Genomic DNA, 12,387 nt, shown 5'->3' with positions numbered 1-12,387 from the left:
AATTCATTTATATACATCATTTCAACTATAAATTTTATATCTATGAAAATAATTTGAAATTCCTAAAATATTAAAATATTTATTTTTTTATTTGATGAAAGAATGATAATTATATAATCATTAAAATTTATAATTTTAGTATTTGATTGTACTTTATTCTTCTAATTTGATGGATATTAAGTTTCATGAATTTCAATAATTTTAGATGAAATGATCCAATCACGTCGATGGGAAATTTACTTAATTAAGATTTATTAAAAGTAGCTATAATACTTCTGAAAATTTTTAATATGACGCATTCAATGTAAATAAATTAAGAATAATGTACGTTTAATGATTTTAATCTATATATATATATATATATACTTAGCTTATATATGTACTTATCATCATAAGAATAATTTGTATTACGTTTATTTATCATACTGAAAATTTTCAATATAAAATATTTTTATATTAATTAATTGAATAGAATTAACATATTTATAATTATTGAGTACTTATTGAAAATGATGTAATTATGTTTATATGAATTAATTATATAAATATTTACATTAAATTAATTCCAAACATTTTATAATTTGACCACAACATGTCACTTAATTTACTATTTTACCCCTATTTATTAGCTTGTATATAAGTGTGTGTGTGTGTGTATTTATATATAGATCAATTCACTCAATAGTCTAACGTGATTATCAAAATTGTATATAAAACATAAATATCAGTCTAATAAAATTAAAAGTGCCAATCACAATTTTTATTTATAGGTTTTGTTTTCTAATATTATATGCTTCTTGGTTATATTTTAAATTTTCAATAATTTTAATTGCTCATTATTGCTTACTTTTGATTAAAAAAATAATACATTCTCTTATTAGTATTTAATGATTTTCAAATTATATTATGTTTACAATTTTGAAAATAGTATTTGTATTCTTATAATTTTCAATTGCATTAATTGAATTGTATTTATTGTTTTCAAGTCAATTTTACTATATGTATAGATAGACTAGTTTTCTGACCCATGCGTTGCACGAGTTTTTTCATATATTCTCTAAAAATATTTTAAATAATACGCATTTTGATATGCACATAGATAAATAAATACTATATAAATTAATATTTGGATTTATTTACTTAAAATTGATATCAAAACTCAACTTTACGTTGCAAATATTTTTAACTAAAAAAACAAATTCCAATTATGCATGGTGGTAATTCGAGATTGTTGTAACATAATGCACCAGATTTACAATTTAGAAAGTTTAAAATGAAAATTTGACTATATTTTATATATTGAGCACATTACATTCCACTACAAACAAAAATTCAAATATTTACATAAACATCTCAGGACATATTATATATATTATGTATATTTAAAACTAAAACCACCATGAATTACATTTGTAGATTTTAATTTTTGAAATACTTCTGGAGACTATTCTTATTTCTAGGTCATTTTAAATTATTTCACTTGCTATATGAGTGACTCGTAGTAATTTATTTTCAATTTTTATATGTGAAATCGTGCACATAATATGGGAACCTATTTGTTATATAACAAACTTGTATGTCATTTTTTGTAGATTAATAATATCTATAATAGTCTTTTTTAGATTAACTATATAATATTCATTTTTGTAGATAACTATAATATTCGTTTTATTTATTATATTATTGCTGTAGATTTAACTATATAATATTCATTTTTATATTTTTATATTTGGTGATTTTATTTGTTGTTGTATATATAATATATGGGAACTAAATTATTCTATATTTAGATGGACTATAATATTTATTTTATTAACTATAATATTAATTTGCTTTTTTAGATTATTAATAGCATTTATTAGATGCATTTATTGCTCGGTGTAGTTTGTTTTACTATATATAAATATATACTAATTAGTTGCCATGCTTTACATGGGTTGATTGGATAGAATTTGTCTCTCGTGACTAAATTAATATTGAAAATTAATGCATTTTTTTCACTTTTTATTTATGTGCATCGAGAAATGTGAGTTTGCTACATTCTTTGGATTGTATTCAACTAAAAAAAAGGATAAAAGGAAGTCACACATGACGTATTGGAATTCATAATCAACTAGTTATAATATAATGTCAATTAACAAAATTAATATCCCACATTCAATAAAACAAAAAAAATTGAAAAGGGAAGCTTGATGTAATAATTATAAATCATGACAATTTAATATATGTACATAATACATATTTGAAAATATATATATATATATATTATTGAGTTTATGATTATATAAATATTTACATCTATTAATTGTATAGGAGTAAAACTTATATACGTTGACAAATATATATATGAAAGTTTTAAAAACAATTGGCTACATTTCCTTTAGTTAAATCTTAAAATTGAATCTTTTTATATTTATCCCTATTAATTGTTTGGGAATAAAACTTATATATGACGATAGATATATAGATATGATGAACTTTTAAAAATAATCGAACATATTTTATTTAATTAAATCCTAAAATTGAATTTTTTTAACCTATACATCATTATTTATTTTAAAATAACATTACTTATTATATTAAAATAATTTTTCATATATATATCTTCTTTCAATATTCTATTAAAGTTTTGCATTTAGTGCATAATCGAATATATATAATTTATATTTTTCTTACATATAATATGTATTAAGGCATTGACTTTTCTAACCATTTAGACATTTACTTTTCTAATCTTATTTATTGTCGTGATCTCAAGTTTATATATGTACATATATAGGTATGTAGCTGCGCCTGCATTTTAAGGTTCACCTACTATTCTTTCCTTTCTTCCATCCGGTCCTTATAATCGTTTTCCAGTTTTTCGACTAATATATCATCCTAGACTGCAGCTTCGGCTGCGCCTCTTTAACCTCTTTATTAAGATTCTGACAGCGGTCGATGCTCGACAATACTAAGAACAACAAACATGAAATTTATACAAAATGTCCTCTAGGAATACAGATGCGCGATCGAAGTGATTTAAGTTATCTGCGGTAAGCAACCGATAGAATTTTCGGGGCCCAGAAAATTCACTACTACTATAGCCTGCTAGGCAAAGCAGAGGTAGCGTGGTTGATCAACTCCCTCCTCAGTATTTTCCCTGCTGGAGATTTGGGGATGCTGCTGATGAATGCCACCCGCCTTATCTTCTTGTATGGAGCAACCTGCAGTTGAAAAATGACCCGAAGAAACCCCCTATTACTGAACAAAGAAGTAGAAAAGCCGGGATTGGTTGCAGAAAATGAACATCATCAAATATTATTTATGCTGATCAAAGCACCTCACAATCTCAATGTCCAAGCCACTGCATCACTCTTGTGTCGATGTATAATAACGTGAATCCTACCTGTTTAGAAACAAAATCCATGACTTGCAACTCCGAAGTTCTACTTCCCAGTTTTCTCACAACAAAGGCCATCGGAATCTCCCCTGCTTCTTCATCAGGATACCTAATAAATCACAGAGGTCGAACAAGTTAAATTCACGAATACAAGCGCCAAGACCACTATGCGAATTGACCAAGAATGATCTCTAGGACACATAACAGAATCATAGATCACTTTGGCTTCGAAAGCTCCCAACTCTAACTTATTAAACCTCACTAGAACACATGAAAATGCGCATAGCAGGTGTAACAGGAAATCCACTCAAGATAATCACACGAGGTCGGAAGCAATGGTACATACGGAATAACAGCAGCATCTGCAATTTCGGGATGAGAGTGAAGTACATGCTCCAACTCAGCAGGGGGAACCTGTAAGATAGGTGATGAGATCTCATTAATCCCAAAATTGAGGTGGTAAAGAAACCATATGGCGACTCAAGTTGACTGCAGCTATGTGTTAACATCATCACCTGATACGCCTTATATTTTATCAACTCCTTCAATCGATCTACGATGTAAAGAAATCCTTCGGAGTCAAAATAGCACAGGTCGCCGGTCCTCAACCAGCCATCCACGTCGAGGGTTTCAGTAGTTGCCTTATCATCTCCGACATAACCTGTATATTACCATCATCATTCACATCAACAACAGGTCATATGTTTAGTAGTGAAAAAGTGAGAGTGCATTTATTCAGAGACAGGTTCCGTCTTTTCCTTCTATGATCAGAAACTAAGAGAGCGGATATTGTACATGGTGTATTTGTTTTCGGAATAATGTTTAACTCAATTCAACTCAACTTCACTTATCTTCAATTCAACATCACAATCATTACTTTTTTATTTTTTAAATATTTTTAACCATTCAATTCAATTTTTTATATTAAATTCTCTCAACTATTCATTACTTTTTCATAATTCAACAACACAATCATTACTTAATCATTATTTTCTCTCAATATTTATTACTTTTTCACACTTTTTCTCATAATTTAACAATACAATCATTACAAATCAATTAAAATCAAAACTCAACTCAACTCAACTCTCAATCCAAACACACTATTAATGGCCAGTAACCAAGAATGCATGGCATGATAACATCAGAACTACTGAAGCCACAGACATATACATGCAGGTGTCAAAAGAAATTTTCCAAGTCGTCTTGGTTAATAATGGACATGGGGTAGCTCGATCACATGTCGGTCTTTGGCCGCTCATAGGTCAACATATAAGCTGCACATGAGTAAGTGATGTCATTGCTTTTCTGTTCTTTTATCTAGAATAACAAGAAGAGAAAGAACCTTCAACGCAGCCCTGACGTCTCAGCTAAAAAGTCAGGCTTCGAGAAGGTGTGAGTTAAAAGCAGAGAAATAGTACAGGTCAAGCCCCGTAAGAGTAGCTTCCCGTATTTTAAGAAACATTCGATTGGGACATTGTCCTATAGCGACAATGGATCTAAAAAGGAGTAGCTAAGAACTACTTGCAAAAACTTCAAGAATTACTGCCAACTGGTCTGGAGGGTTAAACTTAATATAATGAAGGAGTGATCTATTATGTACTATTAAAAACTGATTGCACGCTGCAGAATTTTGGATAATATAGGACCACTCCAAGAGAGAGAGCAATACTGGAAAAATGAGAATCACTAGAATCAGCACTGGCCGTACGTAACCATCGATCATGTTAGCCTTGTGTATGAAACAGTATCTGGATTCATTCATTCACAAATAAAAATTAACAATGCGAGCCCATCACTCAGTGGTCAATTTAAGTACTTTTTGGCCGACCTATATGATCCTACAAATAAAAATTCCCGCAGATGTAAGTGAGCTTAGTGTCGACGCGCACTCGATCTTTGCAAGCCAGAAACACGAAACCATTACCTTTCATGATCGTTGGGCCCCGCAACCACAGCTCTCCTCTCTGACCAGGTCCCAGGGCATCGCCAGTGACTGGATCAACAATCTTAGCCTCCATATTTTCAGCAAGGCGGCCAACAGAACCACGGCGTGCAATTTCTTCCGGTCCTACGGTCCTCGTTGCCCCTCCTGTGGTCTCAGTCATTCCATATCCCTATTATGAGGAGTTCAAAAATTAAATACCGGCAACCCCATAAAATTAATCAGTTGTTCCAGCCCTATATATAATTTCTTAGCATGTCAGTTTAACTTAAAAAAGGTTGACTGCAAGGCAGTATACATAAACTCTAAAGAATATGTGAACTCAAATAATTTACAAGCGTATACTCGAATAATATACATAATTGACAATCCTCTCATGATGCGAATAATAGTGAAAATTCTCATCAACTTGGCCTAAAGATTTTTTAAGTGGGCAAATAAAAGTCTCGACATTAATTGGTTGGTTATGGAAAAAATCTTCCACGTACTTTGAAAGGAAGTTATGATGGCAGCTCAGCTTGTCGTTGAAAGAATCAGCTCTACAACATTGTGGGTGTGTGCGCGTGCACGCGCATATGGATGGATGTCTTTGCAAGTGCTAATAACTTTGCCTCAACCTCTATGCTCATTTTCTTAATTATATTTCACATATATATACAGTTTATTCTATTTATTCATGTCCAAATCATGTTCCAAATACTTCACAATGATACGCTGCATTCGCAAATAATTGTTTAATAAATAGTACAAGGCAATTTTACTTTCTCAACATCTAGAATATTACATAATAGTAACAGAGGAAGAATTCAGTGGGAAGCACATATCAAATACAATAGGCAGAACGGCACCCAAACTGATGATGATAGCAAACCAGGAATTTCAGTTGGAAATTGTCAAAAACAAAATACAAGCGAGTTACTTACTCATAGCCGAAAATTTGGACTCAAACAAAAGATCCTATTGAAGGGAAAAAAGAAGAAGAAAAGAGTTGGAGCATACCAAACATCAATTCATTGCGTTGCATGCACCATACATATATAAACCAATAGAATAATAATTACATACTTTTTGGTTTTTGCATGCTTCGTCATTGAGAACGTGTCTAAAGCCAGACCAGGGGACCCAATCCATTACAAACTCATCAATTAATTAATTTAATGTCAAAGTAATCCACAGATTATTATATTAGATATATTAAGAGTGAAAAGGCCGGCTGCCGACTGCAGCAGAACCACAAGATTCAAAGATATAACCATTCCTTCGTCGATCGGTCAAACTCAAACAACTTGCCAGATAACACAAAAGTATATAATAATAGTGATAATAATAATCAAACAGAGTGGATAAGTCAATGCTGACGATCTAGAAGAACAACTAGCACTGTTCAAACTTCAAACAGACAATTAATTAATTATCCCAAAAAAAAAAAACACTATTGAAACAGACACAACGACATTGACCCCATCAATAAAGAGATATATAAATATATATATGCTCACTACTATATATCTACTTCAATCATTCAAAGGGTATGTCTTGCACTTGCACTTGCACTGCATAAGGATTTGCTGCCACATTTTCAACTTCACCTCCACCCGTAACTATAAATCTTTTTCTTTTATAACTATTTTCTATTAGGCAATGCGTAACATGTATTTCGGATGCAAAAAGTTTTTAGCGATCATGATTATAAAGTCTTAATTATTATGGTCATTAGCTTTACAACTAAACCCTATAAAAAGAATATCATGCAAAGTTCGGAATTTATAATGTAAAGTCTCTATTTTACATGGAACCAAATCAAAGCCCCTCAATTCAATTCAATTCAATTCAAAGCCAAAAAAATTAGAATCTTCTGTGAATGAGATTGATTGATTTACAATTCACTACTACCATGTTTTTTTACTTTTTAGTGAAATTGATTGATTGATGGACGATAGATCATACAGTAACATTAACAACGGTAACAAACAGTACCTGCACGATCTCCACGTTGGGGAATTTCTTCTTGAACTGGTCGGCGACTTCCTTCCCGAGCGGAGCGCCTCCGCAACCAAGCATCGTCAACGAGCTCAGGTCGTACTTTGCGGTGGCCTCCGACTTGACCAGCGCCACTATGAGCGGCGGCGACACCGGCATGTACGTGACCCTGTACTTCTCGATTGCCTTGAGCATCCCAGTGAAGTCGAACTTCTCCATCAGGACCAGGGTCTCCCCGAACGCGAAAGCCCTGATGAGCATGAAGAACCCAAACACGTGGAACAGAGGCAGCGTGAAGAAGGATACCGGGTGCGGCTCCTCATCGGGTAAAGGTTGTTCGCTCTGGCCCTGACCGGGGAGGGTCCGGAGGTGGTAGAGGCCGGCGAGGAGAGCGATCAGGTTACGATGAGTGAGCAGGACTCCCTTGACCCGCCCGGTCGTACCAGAGGAGTACAGGATCGCAGCCGGGTCGGACTGATTGACCCGATTCGGGTTTCCCATAGTAATTTCTTCCAATTCCAGGAGGGACGCCGTGGACCGCTGAGACGACACCAGCATGGAGCTGAACTCGGGAGAGTCGAGGAGGACAGTGCCTGTAAATTGTAACGTAACGTGAGAAGAGAGAAATTAAACTCGGAATCGGGACGACGTCTGTCCGTCAGTCAGTGTCGGAACGGAACGAGAGAATACGACGATTGAAGCAATTAGCAGAGCAGTGCATGCAATGCAATGCTAGGTAGGGGTACCGTGGGGGAGTTTGGGGAGCTTGTGGGCGGAATCGGAGGTGGCGAAGGCGATGACTGGACGAGAGAGGCGGACCTGGTGAGCGAGCTCGGAGGGAGAGCTGAGGGGGTTGGCGGGGGAGATGACGACGCCGAGGGACATGAGGGAGAAGTAGAGGACGGGGACATGGAGGGAAGGAGGGGAGAGGATGAAGGCGACATCGCCCTTGGAGAGGGAGAAGCGCTGGGAGCTGGAGAGGGAGAGGGAGAGGGAATGGATCTGGTGGAGGAGCTGGGGGTAGGTGAGGGAGAGGCCGGTGGAGGCGTTGAAGGCGAAGGTAGTGGTGGTGGAGGAGGAGGAGGGAGGGAGGAGGGAGGAAGCAAAGAGGGTGAGGGAGAGGGGCTGAGAGAGAGGGGGGAGGGGGACAGCGGGGCGGAGGCTGTGGAAGATCTTGGTGCGGGAGCAGAAGCCGTTGTGGGGGTCGACGGTGGAGGTGGTAGAGGTGGTGGTCTGATTATTATTAGTTTGTTCCGCCATGGAAATGGAAATGGAAACGGGCTGTTGTCTTCTCTCCTTTGTGCTGTGTTGTGTTGGGGTTGTGGGGTCTCCTCGTCAGAGATTTTGTCCCTTTCTTTTTTTGTTTCTTTTGGGTATGTCGATTCAATGATGATAAATATCTCTCTCTCTCTCTCTCTCTCTATATATATATATATATAGATATATGTGTGTTTGCATGTGCGTATATATGGCGGTGCCGGAGAAGAGACGACGGAAGGAAAAATAATAATAATAATAAGAAAAGTATTCACCCAGAAAAAATTTGTGGTGTATGTATCTATAAATAAATATGAATGAACGAATGAATGAGGGAGTAGGAGGGAGAAGAAGACTAGTGTTCCTCATAAATTCATTCATTCAATTTCATATAATAATAACAATAATAATAATAATAATAATAATATAAGTTAGGTCAGCGCCCGCTTTCATAATTTGCTCCTTCTGAAATGAAAATTATTATTTCCTTTCCAGCATATTTTTTACTATAATATAATATAACATATATGTATAACGGTAAGTACTTGTCTCCTTCCATTTACGGATACTTACTGATGATTATATGGAGTTTCTGCCTAAATGAGATCTCTTTTGCAAAATATTTTTTCATAATAGACTTATTTGTAAATTAATTCCCATGATAGACTTACATTATTTTATTTATTTATTTACATCCCAAAAACATTGTGATTTGTTTTATTTAAGTCCTTGGTCAGTAAGAAATGAGTAACATTATTCTTCTTTTTACGAATATTCCCAAAATATTTTAATTTATTTGATTTAAATCCTTAACCCAATAGAGGATAGGTGAAAAACGAAAACACCATTATCAGTCATTACTTAATTAAATCCTTAAGGCCCTATTTGAATTGTTAAACTAATTTTAGAATCATGATTTTGATTTTAACTCAACACACTATACAACAAAAATACACATTTCCCAAGTCAAATTTATAATACTATCTCATTTGTCTTTTTCCACAATCAAAATCAAAATCAAAATCAAAATCAAAATCATGATTCTAAAATCACACTAACAATTCAAACGCAGCCTAAACGTTTGCTCATCCACAAATCTCCGAGGATGAGTATGTTCGGTTAAAACAAATCGAGGATGTAGATTGACGATCAATTCTATTTCAATTCGATGTGTAGTCAACAATCGATTTGATTAGCGACTTACTACAATCCGTTTACTCATAGTTCATTTATCTTTAATCATAAATAGTTTTAAAATATAAAATACTAAATTGACTAAAAAAAATTCAGTAAAATAACTAAAATAATTTAAATAGTAAAGGTAATTAAAAATTAAATTAACAAAATTAAAAAATCCTCAAAAATGACTTCAATTTACGTTTGATTCTTAAAAATTGCGTCCAACATAGCGAAATGAGATTAATTTTTATATAAATTTTATTAAACGAATCGAAAAAATCAGTATAGTAAATAAAACATAGGAGTATCTTTAGGGGTAAAGAAATTGACTTCAATTCACGCTTGGCTCCTAAGAATTTTGTCCAAAATAGTCGAAACAGTTAATTTCTATATAGAATTCATTATTTTTTAAAAACTCGATTAATCGGTTAACCGAATTAGCAAAATGACTAATATTTTTTAATAGTTATCGGGTTATACTTTTTTAGGGAATTTTTAAAAGAGTTTAAAGAATAGGGATTGGATTGAAACGATTTCGCATAAAAAAAAAGTCTAGATTGAGAATTATTTTCAAACTAAGTCTAATTTGGGAATAATTTTCAAAAATAAGTCTAACTTGGGGAAAAACTCGATTATATGTATGTATAGTATAGTTATTAAGATTTTTATACCATCCACGGCCGATATAAATCAATTCTCCACCTTCAACTTCTGAAATCACACCACGTGTCCCATTAACTCCTAAGACTAACGGTGCTAGTCTTTTAATTTGTTTCATTTTTCAATTATAATTGTATAACAATATTGCCTTATTTACAAAGACTAACTTTCTAATTCAACCACAATTCATAAGGCAATATTGTTATATAATATTATAAAAATATACAATATTCTAATGGCCTCCCTGATAACAGAAAAAAAAATACAAAAGTCCTCGTATATCTTCTTCTCTTATAACATTTGTCTTCTTTTTTTTTTCTCCATGGATTTTACGTTCATAAAAAAAATTAAAGGATGATGTATTTGAACATCAAGTGGTGTCCATTCTTTATTTTAATTCAAGTTTTCTTATACTTTGAATTTATAGCCTTACGATACATAAGAAAATATATCGAGTCACATCGTGTCTTTGATTAATATAATTAATCTAATCAATTAAAATTTCAAGGATCGTATCCTGTACGATATTCTAAGAATTTAAAAAGTCGTTGTATATGTTATTCTCTTACCGCATTCAATTTTTTTCGCCCACAACTTTCACGTTCTTAAAACAAATATACAAATTTGAAGGATTGTGTCCATAAACGTTGACTGGTGTCCATTTTTTATTTTAATTAAAATTTTCTTACGTCACAGTACATAAGAAAATATATAGTGTCTCATCATGTCTTTCATTAATATTGTTAATATCTCGCATATTTTTTTACAATATTTTGAATCCATAATTTTTAGTATAATCTAATCGATATGGCTAAATAAGAAGAAAAACATATTAAAATTTAATGAAAAATTACTTTTTAGAATGTATAAGTACGAAATAACAACTGACGATACACATTAAAAAATCTCACAAATACATAAGATTTTTGAACTCTTTAATCCATTGCAATAACTCAAAATGAGGCTTTAACAGCTAGAAAAAACTACTCGGAAGTCATCGTACATAAGTATGAACTGTCAATTTACAGTATACATTAAAAAATTCTCACAAACTCATGAGATTCATCAACTCTTTACTCCCTTGCAATAACTCAAGATAATATTTTAAGCGTTGAAAAGAAATTACTCTTAAGTTGCATCATAAATAATCCTCAATGAATACTAAATTTTTGAAATACTCAAAGTATATAGAAATTTATACTATTCCCAAAGAGCCTTCGCCGAAAATTTGTTTCTTCATGAATAAATCAACGAAAATTAAAATATGAACGCGAAATCCATGGAAAAAAAAAAGAGAGGACAAACGTTGTAAGAGAAGAAGAAATACAAATACAAGGACTTGTATATTCTTAGAATATTGTATAACAATATTGCCTTAGAGAATCGTGAATCGTGATTGCATTAGAAAGTTTGTATTTGTAAATAAGGTAACATTGTTACAAAATTATTATTGAAAAATGAAACAATTTAAAAGACTTAACACCATTAGTCTCATGAGTTAATGGGTTTTGCATCGTAAGGTTAGAGGGGAGAGAAAAAAAAAAAAAAAAAGAGCAGCAAAGCATGAACTTACAATAGCTTAGTTTATACTTTATATATATATATATTATACCATCATCATATTCATGGGGGTACTCACCGGACTGGACTTCCGGTCATCAATAGAAGCAGCAAGGACGCATCTGGGCTGGCCCCACCGCTCAATTACTTTAGGCACGCTTTCCTGATTCCCTCCTCTAGCTTCGATGACTGTTACCGGTCAAAAAAGCCATAGAATGCTAAATCAAACATTACGAATAACCGCAGCAGAGAAGCCAAGTAGAAGCTGGAAGCGCAGCTTTGGGGGGGGGGGGGGGGGGAAGGAGCCGAGAGATGAGAATAGGAGAGCTCGCCTTTTATTAGACCGAGGACGTCGAAGGTCAGTGCTCTGAGCGGAGGGCATCCGGGGTTCTCCGACGGGGACTAAATAAGTCAGGGGAGGAGC

The 12,387-nt window shown here is 33.4% G+C and overlaps 1 protein-coding gene across 1 annotated transcript; it reads right to left on the bottom strand.

The window, feature by feature from the left end:
• Nucleotides 1–2,951: 2,951 nt before the first annotated feature.
• On the bottom strand, nt 2,952–8,602 carry LOC116213735 (4-coumarate--CoA ligase-like 9). The gene is made up of 7 exons (XM_031548779.1): nt 8,054–8,602; nt 7,305–7,900; nt 5,310–5,499; nt 3,898–4,043; nt 3,729–3,796; nt 3,389–3,491; nt 2,952–3,206 (listed from the first exon to the last, which is right to left on the bottom strand). The coding sequence occupies exons 1-7, from the start codon at nt 8,565–8,567 to the stop codon at nt 3,081–3,083; spliced, it is 1,743 nt and encodes a 580-aa protein (XP_031404639.1). The 5' UTR covers nt 8,568–8,602; the 3' UTR covers nt 2,952–3,080.
• Nucleotides 8,603–12,387: the final 3,785 nt, after the last annotated feature.

Source organism: Punica granatum, chromosome 7 (assembly GCF_007655135.1).
Source record: "Punica granatum isolate Tunisia-2019 chromosome 7, ASM765513v2, whole genome shotgun sequence".
NCBI lineage: Eukaryota > Viridiplantae > Streptophyta > Magnoliopsida > Myrtales > Lythraceae > Punica > Punica granatum.
Note: the sequence above shows the minus strand (reverse complement) of the source record. Positions and strands in the feature narration are given on the sequence as shown.